Source organism: Mobula hypostoma, chromosome 2, assembly GCF_963921235.1.
Source record: "Mobula hypostoma chromosome 2, sMobHyp1.1, whole genome shotgun sequence".
Lineage (NCBI taxonomy): Eukaryota > Metazoa > Chordata > Chondrichthyes > Myliobatiformes > Myliobatidae > Mobula > Mobula hypostoma.
Genome location: NC_086098.1, coordinates 160,203,230 through 160,218,453, shown reverse-complemented (window position 1 = coordinate 160,218,453; position 15,224 = coordinate 160,203,230). Strand labels below are relative to the sequence as shown.

The window sequence follows — 15,224 nt, the reverse complement described above, 5'->3', positions numbered from 1 at the left end:
TCACAAGACAAAGGAGCAGAAGTAGGCCATTCGGCCCATCGCGTCTGCTCCGCAAGTGGACTTAATAAAATGGGTTAATATAACTAGTGCAGTCCCTGAGAGGTTGCTTCTTGGCCCTCAATTATTTACTGTTTATACAACATAGAGCAGTATAGCACAGGAATACAATGTCTGTGCCCATTATGATTTCTATTTAACCTTACCCGATCCATATTCCTCCATTCCCTGCTTGGCTAAATCCCTTTTGATTATTACTATTAATATCTACTTCAATACCTCTCCTGGTAGAGCATTTCAGCACCTACCACTCTGCGTAAACAAATAAACTTGCCTCAAAGTCTTCTTTAAATGTCCCCCATCTCACCTTAAATGTATGGTCATCTATTTGGGAAAGAGACACTGATTCTCAACCTTATCAATGTCTCTCACAATTTCATACAATACTATTATCAAGCACCTTCACCCTAGTCCCAGGGTTGTCCATGCTATCCTGATAGCTATTACTTTCTAATCCATGCCATATCCTGGTGAACCTCTTCTGCATCCCCTCCAAAGCCTCCACATGATTTCTGTTTAGAGGCAAACAGAACTGCACACAATACTCTAAATGTGGCCTAAACAAAGATTTATACAGGTGCAATTTGACTTCCCGACTTTTATACTCAATGCCCTGACTCACGAGGGCAAGCATTCTGTCCACCTACTTTACAAGTTGTATCTTTATTTTATCTTTAAGAGAGCTATAGACCTGCACCCTAAGATTCACCAGTGTCCCAAAGGTTCCTGATATTTATTGCATACTTTCTTCTTACCTTTGACCTTTCAAAGTGTAACACCTCACACTTGTCCAGATTAAACTCTCTCTTTTCTCCCTCTGTCCCTCTCACTATAACTCCTTGCCTGCTCTCCATCTTCCTCTGGGCTCCCCTCCCCCTTTATTTCTCCCTAGGCTTCTTGTCCCATGATCCTTTTCCTTCTCCAGCCTTGTATCCCTTTTGTCAATCAACTTTCCAGCTCTTAGCTCCATCCCTCCCCTCCTGTCTTCTCCTATCATTTTGGATCTCCCCCTCCCCCTCCCACTTTCAAATCTCTTACTAGCTCTTCTTTCAGTTAGTCCTAACGAAGGGTCTCGGCCCGAAACGTCGACTGTACCTCTTCCTGTAGATGCTGCCTGGCCTGCTGCGTTCCACCAGCATTTTGGGTTTGTTGCTTAAACTCCAGCTGCCATTTTTCCACCCATATTTCTAACCTTCCCACTACCTATAACTCAGATGAACTTTTATGTTGTCTGCAAACTTACTAATTAACCAACATTTTTATCCAACAATATTTTAAACAGCAGAGTTGTAGAAGATAAAAAAATGTGCTGCTCATTCATTTTATTTAATTGTATTTATTTTTACTTTGCCAGGGATCCCTCCTAATCTACCCAAGTGATGAAGTGGAATCTAGTTTTAAGATACTACAGGGAAAACCAACTAACAGACCAGTCAAAGTTCTTGTCAGGGTTTACATCGTGAAAGTGAGTAAACTTTTCATAGAAGTTTTCTCTTAGAGATATTGAGCTTGATATAGTAACAGCCTTTTTCATCTGTTTCTGCAGTCATTTAACTTTCAGTTAATTTACTAAAAAAAAAGCCAAAAATAGTAAGTTACAAAAGAAGACCATTGTAGATGCTGAAATCTTAACTTATTTTACAAAGTAGAAACTGCTTCATGTTCTCAGCAAGTTAGGTAGCATCCGTGAAGAGGGATTGTTAACCATAAGACCATAAGATATAGGAGCAAAATTAGGCCATTCAGCCCATCAAGTCGGCTCCGCCAGTCCATCATGGCTGATCCTGGATCCCACTCAACCCCATACACCTGCCTTATTGCAATATCGTTTGATGCCCTATGATCAGGAAACGATCAACCTTAGCCTTCACCACAGTCTGTGGCAGAGCATTCCACAGATTCACTTCCTGGCTAAAACAAATTCCTCCTTACCTCTGTTTTAAAAGGCCACCCCTCAACTTTAAGGCCGTGACCTCTAGTTCGGGATATCCCCACCATAGGAAAAGTCTTCTCCACATCCACCCTATGTAGTCTTTTCAACATTTGGTAGGTTTCCCAGCATTCTTCTAAATTCCAGTGAGTACAGGCTCAAAGCTGCCAAATGCTCCTCATATGTTAACCCCTTCATTCCCGGAATCACCCTTGTGAGCCTTCTCTCGACTCTCTCCAACGATAACACATCCTTTCTGAGATATGGGGCCCAAAACTGTTGACAATACTCCAAGTGCAGCCTGACTAGTGTCTTATAAAGGCTCAGCATTACCTCCTTGCTTTTATATTCTATTCCCCTTGAAATAAGTGCCAACATTGAATTTGCCTTCTTTGCCACAGACTCAACCTGTAAATTAACCTTATAGTTTTGCACGATGACTCCTAAGTCCCTCTGCATCTCTGATGTTTGAATCAACTCCCCATTTATATAATAGTCTGCACTATTATTGCTTTTACCAAAATTTATTATACATTTCCCAACACTGTATTCTATCAACCACTTTTTAGCCCCTTCTTCCAGTTCATCTAAGTCCTGCTGCAATCCCATAGCTTCCTCAGCACTGCCTACCCCTCCACTTATCTTTGTATCATCCACAAACTTTGCCACAAGGCTATCAATTCCATTATCCAAATAATGTGAAAAGTAGTGGGATCAATACTGACCCCTGAGGAACACTGCTAGTCACCGGCAACCAACCAGAAGAGGCCCCTTTCATTTCCACTCGCTGTCTCCTGCTTGTCAGCCATTCCTCTATCCATGCCAGTATCTTTCCTGTATCACCATAGGATTTTATCTTGTTAAGCAGCCTCATGTGTGGCACCTTATCAAATGCCTTCTGTGAATCTGTGGAATTCTCTGCCCAGGGAAGCAGTTGAGGCTTTTTCGCAGTTAGATAGGAGTTTACATAGTAGGGGAATTAAGGGTTAGGGGGAAAAGGCAGGTAGATGGAGCTGAGTTTACGGACAGATCAGGCATGATCTTATTGAATGGTGGGGCATGCTCGATGGGCCAGATGGCCTACTCCTGCTCCTATATCTTGTGTTCGTGTGTTCTGAAAATCCAAGTAAATGACATCCATTGCCTCTCCTTTGTCCACCCTGCTCATTACTTTCTCGAAGAACTCTATCAGATTTGTCAGGCAAGATTCCCCTTTATGGAAAACATGCTGGCTTTGACTTATTTTATCTTTAAGTACCCAAAACCTCATCCTTAATAATAGACTCCAACACTTTCCCAACCACTGTTGATACACTAACTGGCCTATAATTTCCTTTCTTTTGCCTTCCTCGCTTAAAGTGTGGAGTGACACTTGCAATCTTACAGTCCTCTATCGTTACATTGTTCAAGATGTTTGGGTATTAAAATGTCAGAAAATTGTGAAGGACAGAGGAAACAAATTGTGATGAAGTGAACGGCAGCAGAAATTAAAAGGTATAAGTCTGTTGTGTAAGGAGTTCCATTGATTCTATTGTGTTTCTTGGTCACAAGAAAATGAATCCCAGGGTTGTATACGGTGACATATATTACTTTAATAATAAATTTACTTTGAACAGTGGCAAAAGTGCAGGTTATTGTAGTGTAGTGCAGGTTTTCTAAAATAACCATTTTTCCCTTCTCTTTCTGTTGTACTAGCAGAGGCTGATTAAGGATATGAAAGTCAAGACAGTGGATGTTCTTCCTGCAGGGTGTGGGAGATGAGAGACATCTCAAATGCCCCTGTTGACTGTCTCTATGGGAATGTGTTCAGCTGCAGCTCCTGTCTGACCACATAAAGCATTTGGAACAATATTTTAATTCACTATAAAGCATTCAGGATGTGAAATTATTCTGAGTACATTTAGTGAATTACTCACTTAGACCACTTTTCCAATTTATAACACTGAAATTGGCCAGACGATTGATCCTTTCTTCTCCCAGCCCCTGGTGTGGGGGTTCTTCCTTGTGATGGTAGATCTCTGAAGAGAGTTATCACTCTTGTATCTGAAACCTCTGCTTTTATACCCATACCACAAGACCATTAAGTTCTTATGATCTCTAAGATAGGAGCAAAATTAGGCCATTTGGCCCCTTGTGCCTGCACCGACATTTCATCTTGGCTGATTCAATTTTCCAATCAGTCCCAGTCTCCTGCCTTTCCCGATATCTCTTCATGCCTTGACCAATGAAGAATTTATATCTGTATTTGCACAGTTTGCTTATAGTTTATAATTCCTGATGTTTACAGTTACTATTCTATAGATTTGCTGAGTAGGCCGGCAGGAAACGAATCTCAGGGTTATATATGGTGACATGTTTGTACTCCGATAATAAATTTTACTTTGAACTTTGAACCTCTGCCTTAAATATATATAACGATTTGGCCTCCACAGCTCAACAGATTCAACACTCTCTGCTAAAGAAGTATCTCCTCATCTCCATTCTGAAAGGTTGCCTCTCTATTCTGAGACTGTGTCCTCTGGTCTTGACTCTCACACTATAGGACACATCCTCTCCACATCTACTCCATCAAGGCCTTTCACCATTTGATTGGTTATAATTACATCACCCCTCATTCATTCTTCTGAATTCTAGTGAATGCTTGAAATGACAAGATGTTTAATCCTGGACATACTTTCTAAGATAAGGGGATCAAAACTGCTCTTAATACGCCAAGTGAGGCCTCACCAGTGCTTTATAAAGTCTCAACATTATAGCCTTGATTTTATATTCTAGCCCTCTTAAAATGAATGCTAACATTGCATTTGCCTTCCTCACCACAGACTCAACCTGCAAATTAACCTTTAGGGAATCCTGCACAAGGACTCACAATTCCCTTTGCCCCTCGGTTTTTTGGGATACTCTCTCCATTTTGAAAATAGTCGACCTTTTTATTTTTCTACAAAAATGCATGACCATACTCTTCCCTACATTCTATTCCTTCTGCCACTTCTTTGCTTATTTTCCTAACCTGCCTTGAGTCCTTCTGCAGACTCTCTACTTCCTCAAAACTACCTGCACCTCCACCTATCTTCGTATCATCTGCAAACTTTGCAACAAAGCTATCAATTCCATCATCCAAATCATTAATGTTAAAAGAATCGGTCCCCGTGGAATATCACTAGTCACCGGCAGCCCACTCTTTACCTCCTACCAATCAGCCACTGCTTTATCCACACTAGAATCTTTCCTATAATACCATGGGCTCTTAAGCTGTTTAGCAGCCTCATGTGTGGCACCTTGTCAAAGGCCTTCTGAAAATCCGAGTACACAATATTGACTGATTCTCCTTTGTCAATCCTGCTACCCTGGGAGTGAAGCGAAGGTCAAGGGAAACTGTTCTTGATCTGTCAGTGATGAGAGGGGAGAAGAGCAAAAGTGCAGGAAAGACATGGTCAAAGACTGTTCACTGTAGTGGAGGACACCCACAGTTAAGGAAAAATGAAGACATTTCAGAGGCATCTGTGCTGAATGTCCCACCATTAGAGCAATTAGAACAGAACCATAGAACACTATAGCATAGAAAACAGGCCATTCGGCCCTTCTAGTCTATGCCGAAACATTATTCTGCTAGTCCCATTGACCTGCACCCAGTCCATAACCCTCCAGACCTCTCCCATCCATGTATCTATCCAATTTATTCTTTAAACTTAAGAGTGAGCCCACATTTACCACATCAGATAGCAGCTTGTTCCACACTCCCACCACTCTGAGTGAAGAAGTTCCCCCTAATGTTCCCCCTAAACCTTTCCCCTTTCACCCTAAAGCCATGTCTTCTTGTATTTATCTCTCCTAATCTAAGTGGAAAGAGCCTACTGGCATTTACTCTGTCTATACCCCTCATAACTTTGTAAACCTCTATCAAATCCCCCCTCGTTCTTCAACACTCCAAGGAATAAAGTCCCAACCTGTTCAATCTTTCCCTGTAACTCAACTCATGAAGACCTGGCAACATCCTAGTAAATCTTCTCTGCACTCTTTCAATCTTACTGATATCCTTCCTATAGTTAGGTGACCAGGGAAGTAATGGACAGTATAAAAATAAAAGAGAAGAAGTATAACATAGCAAAGATGAGTGGGAAGCCGGAGGATTGGTAAACTCTTAAAGAGCAACAGAAGGTAACTAAAAAGGCAATACGCGGAGAAAAAATGAGGTATGAAGGTAAACTAGCCAAGACTATAAAGGAGGATAGTAAAAGCTTCTTTAGGTATGTGAAAAGGAAAAAAATAGTTAAGACCAAAACTGAGCCCTTGAAGATAGAAACAGGTGAATTTATTATGGGGAACAAGGAAATGGCAGACGAGTTGAACAGGTACTTTGGATCTGTCTTCACTAGGGAAGACACAAACAATCTCCCAGATATAATAGTGGCCAAAGGACCTAGGGTAATGGATGAACTGAAGGAAATTTATATTAGGCAGGAAATGGTGTTGGATAGACTTTTGGGTCTGAAAGCTGATAAATCCCCGGGACCTGATGGTCTGCATCCCAGGGTACTTAAGGAGGTGGCTTTAGAAATTGTGAATGCATTGGTAATCATTTTCCAATGTTCTATAGATTCAGGATCAGTTCCTGTGGATTGGAGGGTGGCTAATGTTGTCCCTTTCTTCAAGAAGGGAGGAAGAGAGAAAACAGGGAATTATAGACCAGTTAGCCTGACATCGGTGGTGGGAAAGATGCTGGAGCCAATTATAGAAGATGAAATTACGACACATCTGGATAACAGTAACAGGATCGGTCCGAGTCAGCATGGATTTACGAAGGGGAAATCCTGCTTGACTAATCTTCTGGAATGTTTTGAGGATGTAACTATGAAAATGGACAAGGAACAGCCAGTGGATGTAGTGTACCTGGACTTTCAGAAAGCCTTTGATAAAGTCCCACATAGGAGGTTAGTGGGCAAAATTAGGGCACATGGTATTGGGGGCAGGGTACTGACATGGATTGAAAATTGGCTGGCTGACAGAAAACAAAGAGTAGCGATTAACGGGTCCCTTTCGGAATGGCAGGCAGTGACCAGTGGGATACCGCAGGGTTCAGTGCTGGGACCGCAGCTGTTTACAATTATATATTAATGATTTAGATGAGGGAATTAAAAGTAACATTAGCAAATTTGCAGATGACACAAAGCTGGGTGGCAGTGTGAAATGTGAGGAGGATGTTATGAGAATGCAGGGTAACTTGGACAGGCTGGGTGAGTGGGCAGATGCAGTTTAATGTGGATAAATGTGAGGTTATCCATTTTGGTGGTAAGAACAGGAAGGCAGATTATTATCTAAATGGAGTCAAGTTAGGAAAAGGGGAAGTACAACAAGATCTAGGTTTTCTTGTACATCAGTCACTGAAAGCAAGCATGCAAGTACAGCAGGCAGTGAAGAAAGCTAATGGCATGCTGGCCTTCATAACAAGGGGAATTGAGTATAAGAGCAAAGAGGTCCTTCTGCAGCTGTACAGGGCCCTGGTGAAACCACACCTGGAGTACTGTGTGCAGTTTTGGTCTCCAAATTTGAGAAAGCACATTCTTGCTATTGAGGGAGTGCAGCATAGGTTCACAAGGTTAATTCCCGGGATGGCGGGACTGTCATATGTTGAAAGATTGGAGCGACTGGGCTTGTATACTCTGGAATTTAGAAGGCTGAGAGGGGATCTTATTGAAACATATAAGATTATTAAGGGATTGGACACGCTGGAGGCAGGAAGCATGTTCCCGCTGATGGATGAGTCCAGAACCAGAGGCCACAGTTTAAGAATAAGGGGTAGGCCATTTAGAACGGAGTTGAGGAAAAACTTTTTTACCCAGAGAGTGGTGGATATATGGAATGCTCTGCCCCAGAGGGCTGTGGAGGCCAAGTCTCTGGATGTTTTCAAGAAAGAGATGGATAGAGCTCTTAAAGATAGCGGAATCAAAGATATGGGGATAAGGCAGGAACTGGATACTGATAGTGGATGATCAGCCATGATCACAGTGAATGGCGGTGCTGGCTCGAAGGGCCGAATGGCCTACTCCTGCACCTATTGTCTATTGTCTATTGACCAGAACTGCACTCAATACTCCAAATTTGGCCTCACCAATGTCTTATACAACCTCACCATAACATCCCAACTCCTATACTCAGTACTTTGATTTATAAATGCCAGGATGCCAAAAGCCTTCTTTACAACCCTGTCTACCTGTGACGCCACTTTCAGGGAATTATGTATCTGAATTCCCAGGTCCCTTTGCTCCTCTGCACTCCTCAGTGCCCTACCATTTACTGTGTATGTTCTACCTTGATTTGTCCTTGCAAAATGCAACACCTCACACTTGTCTGCATTAAATTCCATCTGCCATTTTCTGGCCCATTTTTCCAGTTGGTCCAGATCCCTCTGAAAGCTTTGAAAGCCTTCCTCGCTGTCCACAACGCCTCCAGTCTTAGTTTTATCAGCAAACTTGCTGATCCAATTTACCACATTATCATCTAGGTCATTGATATAGACAACAAACAACAATGGTCCCAGCACAGATCCCTGGGACACACCACTAGTCACAGGCCTCCAGGCTGAGAAGCAATTATCCACTACCACTCTGTCTTCTCCCACACAGCCAATTTCGAATCCAGTCTACAACCTCTCCATGGATACCTAGTGTCCGAACCTTCTGAACTAACCTCCCATGTGGGACCTTGTCAAAGGCCTTATTAAAGTCCATGTAGACAACATCCACAGACTTTGCTTCACCTACTTTCTTGGTAACTTCCTCGAAAAACACTACAAGATTCGTTAAACACGATCTACCGTGCACAAAGACATGCTGACTATCCTTAATCAGCCCTTGGCTGTCCAAATACTTGCATATCCAATCTCTCAGGCTACTTTCCAATAATTTACCTACTACTGATGTCTGGCTCACCGGCCTGTAATTAATTGGTTTACTTTCAGAGCCTTTTTTAAACAACGGAACAACATGAGCCACCCTCCAGTCTTCTGGCACCACACTGGTGTCTAAGGACATTTTAAGTATTTCTGCCAGGGCCCCTGCAATTTTTACACTAGTCTCTCTTAAGGTCCGAGGAAATATCATGTCAGGCCCGGGGGATTTATCTACTTTTATTCGCTGTAAGGCAGCAAGCTCCTCCTCCTCTTTACTCTCTATATGTTCCATGACACTGCTGCTTATTTCCCTTCCTTCCATATACACTCTGCCAGTTTCCTTAGTAAGTACTGATGCAAAAAAACTGTTTAAGATCTCCCCATCTTGTGAGTCTCCACACACAGACGACCACTCTGATCTTCTAGGGGCCAGTTTTGTCCCTTACTATCCTTTTACTCTTAATATATTTGTAGAAACCCTTCGGGTTTACCTTCACATTATCTGCCAAAACAACCTCATGTCTTCTTTTTGCCTTCCTGATTTCCTTCTTTAGTATTTTTTTACATTTTCTATTTCTATACTCTTCAAGTACCTCATTTGTTTTTTGTTGCCTATACCTGCTATACACTTTTCTCTTTTTCTTAACTAGATCGCAAATACCCTTGAAAACCAAGGTTCCCCATGCCTGTTAACTTTGCCTTTAATCCTGGCAGGAACATGCAAACTCTGCACTCTCAAAATTTCGCCTTTGAAGGCCTTCTACTTACTGAACACATCCTCGCCAGAAAATAATTTATCCCAATCCATTCTTCCTAGATCCCTTCTCCTTTCCACAAAATTGGCCCTTCTCCAATTTAGAACCTCAACTCGATGACCAGACCTATCCTTATCCATAATTATCCATAATTGGTTTGGAGATGGAGGAACTGAGAAGGTGGAATGGAATCCTTATAATAGAAAGGTAGGAGGAAGTATAATGGAGGTATAGCTATGGAAGGGCAAGTATTTTTACAGAGTGGTGAAGACTAATACAACAGAGGCATTCAACAGGAACTTTGATAGGCACATGAATGTGCAGGAAAAGGAAGAATATGGATATTATGTAAGTAGAAGGGATTAGTTGAATTGGGCATTTTATTACAGATTTAATAGTTTGGAACAACTTTGTAGACATCTGTGCTGTAATGTTAGCCTGAGGGCTTGTTGGAAATGGAGGAGGAGAGGCCCAGAAAAGGAAGGAAAGAGTCAGAGATGAGAGCAGGGTGGCTACTGGCTGCAGACATAATGGCATTTTGGAGATCTGCATGAGTACAGAATGTAGCTGAGCTGGAAGAAGTTAGAAAGTTGCCCTGAGTCGAACAAAGAAAGACAGTACCCCATCTCTCTCAAGTCGGGAGAAGCCTGGGCCCGTGCGAGTTCCCATAGCTACACCTTTGACCTTAAACAAGATTTCCTTAAACTCTACTCAACTTTTTTAAGATGAGGAGTTCAACCAACTGAGTGATGGTGTTGAAGCAGCTCGATACCACCCAGTCATAGCAGCAGGTCTTCATTTCTAGGTCAATAACTTACAATTCCCTACACAAGCACTGTAAGAATGCCTTTACCAAAAGGACGGCAGCTATTTCAGGTGTTTCACCATCAACTTTTGAAGATTTTAAAGGTGGAGCTTCACGGCAGTTTCTCTGAGTTGAGGAGTGACCAATCAGCAGGAGGCAGTGTGTAGAAAGAGCTACCGTTCAGTCAGGTTTGAGTTGAAGACTTAATAAGCAGAGCTTCATGTCAAATTTCTCTGAGTTGGACATTCAGTGCAGGGAATGCATAGAAACAGCTAGCTTTCACTCAGGACAGTGATCGAGATTTTAAAGGCAGAGCTTTGCGGCATTTTCTCTGAGATAAGGAGCAACTAATCAGCAAGAGAGATTCATTAGAAAAAGCCAATAAAAATAGCACAGGTGCAAGTGGTGTGGCCATTCCTTTGAGTGAGACAGTATTTAGAGTGGCTTTGGCGCATCAGGCTTAGGGGGGGTAAAGTATCTTGTAAGTTCCTCTCTGTTTGTTCTTATTTGTTTATCCTTCCCTGTTAGGGCATAATACTTTAGTGACAATGGCTCCAGGAGCAGTGTTTTGTACTCTGTGCGGGATGTGGGAAGTCTGGGAGACCTCCAATCACACGGATAAACACATCTGCACCAGGCGGCTGGAGCTGCAACTCCTGAAAGGACATATTAAGGAACCGGAGCTGCAGCTTGATGACCTTTGCTTCATACAGGAGAATGAGGAGGTGACAGGGAGATAGTCATCCCCTAGGTTGCAAGAGTCAGGAAACTGGGTGACTGTCAGGAGAAGGAGGGGAAATGCACAGCCAGTGCAGAGTACACCTGTGGGCACTTTCTTCAATAATAAGTATATAACTTTAGATACTATTGAGGGGGATAACCTACCGGGGGGAGCCACAATGTCTGGATCTCTGTGACTGAGTCTGATGCTGTGGCTCAGAAGGGCAGAGGGTTGAAACGGACTGCAGTGTTGATAGGAGATTTCCTGAGTCAGAGAAGGTTCTGTGGCTGCGATAGAGACATCCAGATTCTATGTTGCCTCCCTGGTGCCAGGATCAGGGACGTCTCACTTCAGGTCCATAGCACTCTCAAGGGCGAGGGTGTGCAGCCAGAAGACTTGCTACATATTGGCAACAATGACAGAGGAAAACAATGTGAGAAGGTGCTGAAGAGAGATTTTAGGGAGCGAGGTAGATTGCTGAGAAAAAGGATCTCCAGGGTCGTAATCTTTGGAGTCGATTATTATCAATGAGGTCTCAGGGTACTTGGAGGCACATGATGAATTAGGCTGTAGTCAGCATGGTTTCCAAAAGGGAAAATCTTGCCAAACAAATATTTTGGAATTCAAGAAATAGGAAGCAGGATAGACAAAGGAGAATTGTGTATTTGGATTTTCAGAAGCTTTTGACAAGGTGCCAAATGAGGCTGTTTAACAAGCTATGAGCCCATGGTATTACAGGAAAGATTCTAGTATAGATAAAGCAGTGGCTGATTGGCAGGAGGCAAGGAGTGGGAATCAAGGAGCCTTTTCTGGTTGGCTTCTGGTGACTAGTGTTCTTCCACAGTGATCTGTGTTGGGACACATTCATTTTCATTATATGTCAATGATTTGGATGAGGAAATTGATGGCTTTGTTGCAAAGTTTGCAGATGATATGAAGATAAGTTTTGTTTTGAGTAAGTAGAGAGGCTACAGAAGGACTGAGACAGATTAGGAGAATGGGCAAAGAAGTGGCTGATAGAATACAGCGTCCGGAATTTCATGGTCATGCAATTTGGTAGAAGAAATTAAAGGGTTGAATATTTTCTAAGTAGAGAGAAGGTACAAGAAACTGAGATGCAAAAGGATTTAGGAGTTCTTGTGCAGGATTCCATAAAAGATTAATTTGCAAGTTGAGTCTGCGGTGATGTTAACGTTTATTTCAAGAGGACAAGAATATAAAAGCAAGTATATAGTGTTAATAATATGTAATATGTATAATGTTAATGTCCCCCCAGTAGTAACAGGGACATCGAGGAGTCGATAAGGAGGTAGGTTCTGGAATGGTGCAATAATAATAGTTGTTGTGATGGGAGATTTTAACTTTCCAGATATTGACTGACATCTCCTTGGAACAAGGGGTTTAGATGGAGTGGAGTTTGTTAGGTGTGTTCAGGAAAGTTTTTTGATGCAATATGTAGACAAGCTAACCCAAGGAGAAGCTGTACTTAATCTGGTATTGGGAAATTAACCTGGTCAGGTGTCATATCTCTCAGTGGGAGAGCAATTTAGAGGTAGTGATCACAACTCTATTTCCTTTACCATAGCCCTGGAAAGGGAAAGGAGCAGATGATTTGGGAAAACATTTAATTGGGGTAGGTGGTTATTGATAGTATTAGGAAGGAACTTCAGAGCATAAATTGGAAGCAGATGTTCTCAGGGAAATGCATGGCAGAAATGTGGTAAATGTTTAGGGAGTACTTGCATGAGGAAAGGAAAGGATGGTAGGGTAAAAGAACCATGGTGTACAAAGGCTGTGGAAAATCTAGTTAAGAGGAAAACAAAAGCTTACAAAAAGTTCAAGAAACTAGGTACTGATAGAGTTCAAGAAAATTACAAGGAAGCCAAGAGGGAGCTCAAGAATGAAATTAGGAGAGCCAGAAAGGCTCATGAGAAGGCTTTGGTGAGCAGGATGAAGGAAAACCCCAAGGCATTCTACAAGAGCAAGAGGATGAACCATGTGAGAATAGGACCAATCAGCTGTGATAGTGGAAACGTGTGTATGCAGTCTGAGGAGGTAGCGGAGGTACTTAATGAATACTTTGTTTCAGTATTCACCAATGAAAAGGACCATGACAATTCTGGGGATGACTTACAGTGGACTGAAATGCCTGAGTATATAGGCATTAAGAAAGAGGATGTGTTGGAGCTTTTGAAAAGCATTAAGTTAGATAAGTCGCCAGGACCAGGTGAGATATACCCCAGGCTACTGTGGGAAGCAAGGAAGGAGGTTGTTGAGCCTCTGGTGATAATCTTTGCATCATCAATTGGGACCAGAGGATTGGAAGGTTGCAAATGTTGTTCCCTTGTTCAAGAAAGGGGGTGGGAATAACTTAGGAAGTTGTATACCAGTGAGTCTTATTTCAGTGGTGGGCAAGTTGTTGGAGAAGATCCTGAGAGGCAGGATTTATGAGCATTTGGAGAGACATAATCTGATTAGGGATAGTGAGCATGGCTTTGTCAAGAGCAGGTCATTCCTTATCAGCCTGAATGAATACTTTGAGAGCTATGGGTAACCCTAGGTAATTTCTAAATTAAGTACATGTTCAGCACAGCATTGTGGGCCAAAAGGCCTGTATTGAGCTGTAGGTTTTCTATGCTTCTATGTAACAAAACACATTGATGAAAGTAGAACAGTGAATGTAGTGTATATGGATTTCAGAAAGGCATTTGATAAGAAAGGTTCATTCAGAAAGTAATGAGGCATGGGATCCAAGGAGACCTTGCTTTGTGGATTCAGAATTGGCTTGCCCACAGAAGGTGGTTGTAGATGATTCATATTCTGCATGGAGGATGATGACCAGTCCTCCTGTGGTGTTCCGCAGGGATCTGTTCTGGGACTCCTCCTCTTTGTGATTTTTATAAATGACTTGGATGAGGAAGTAGAAGGGTGGGTTAGTAGGTTTGCTGATGACACAAAGGTTGGGGAAGTTGTGGATAGTCAGGACAGGTGTCAGAAGTTACAGCGAGACGTTGACAGGATACAAAACTCGGCTGAGAAGCGGCAGATGGAGTTCAACCCAGATAAGTTGCTATAATAAGGAGCTATGATGTTGTGGCCATTACAGAGACTTGGATGGCTCAGGGGCATGAATGCATTTCAACTGCCAGGCTTTAGATCTTTCAGAAAGGACAGGGAAGGAGGCAAAAGAGCTGGGGGCATGGCACTGTTGATCAGAGATAATGTCATGATTGCAGAAAAGGAGGAAGCCATGGAGGGACTGTCAACGGAGTCTCTGTGGGTGGAAGTTAGAAACAGGAAGGAATCAATAACTCTACTGGGTGTTTTCTATAGATCACCCAATAGTAACAGGGACATTGAGGAGCAGATAGGGAGACAGATTCTGGAAAGATGTAATAATAACAGGGTTGTCATGGTGGGAGATTTTAATGTCCCAAATATTGATTGGTATCTCCTTAGAGCATGGGGTTTAGATGGGGTGGAGTTTGTTAGGTGTGTTCAGGAAGTTTTCCTGACACAATATGTAGATAAGCCTACAAGAGGAGGGGCTGTACTTGATCTGGTAATGGGAAATGAACCTGGTCATAGCATTGGAGAGGGATAGGAACAGACAAGTTAGGAAAGTGTTTAATTGGAGTAAGGGGAAATAATGAAGCTCTCAGGCAGGAACTTGGAAGCATAAATTGCGAACAGATGTTCTCAGAGAAATGTACGGCAGAAATGTGGCAAATGTTCAGGGGATATTTGGGTGGCATTCTGTATAAGTACATTCCAATGAGACAGAAGAAGGATGTGAGGGTACAGGAACCATGGTGTACGAAGGCTGTTGTAAATCTAGTCAAGAAGAAAAGAAAACCTTACAAAAGGCTCAAAAAAACTAGGTAATGATAGAGATCTAAAAGATTATAAGGCTAGCAGGAAGGATCTTAAGATTGAAATGAGAAGGGCCAGAAGGGCCTTGACGAGCAGGATTAAGGAAAACCCCAAGGCATTCTACAAGTATTTGAAGAGCAAGAGGATATGGCATGAGAGAATAGGACCAAACAAGTGTGACGGTGGAAAAGTGT

The 15,224-nt window shown here is 42.3% G+C and overlaps 1 protein-coding gene across 5 annotated transcripts in view; it reads left to right on the top strand.

The window, feature by feature from the left end:
* The window catches only part of fer1l4 (fer-1 like family member 4), a 407,998-nt gene that overhangs the window by 298,381 nt on the left and 94,393 nt on the right, over window positions 1–15,224 (top strand). For all 5 annotated transcript variants that reach the window (XM_063040941.1, XM_063040940.1, XM_063040943.1 and 2 more), the window contains exon 35: window positions 1,412–1,522. In XM_063040941.1, the coding sequence (XP_062897011.1) occupies window positions 1,412–1,522 (111 nt within the window). The remainder of the gene's footprint in view (window positions 1–1,411; window positions 1,523–15,224) is intronic.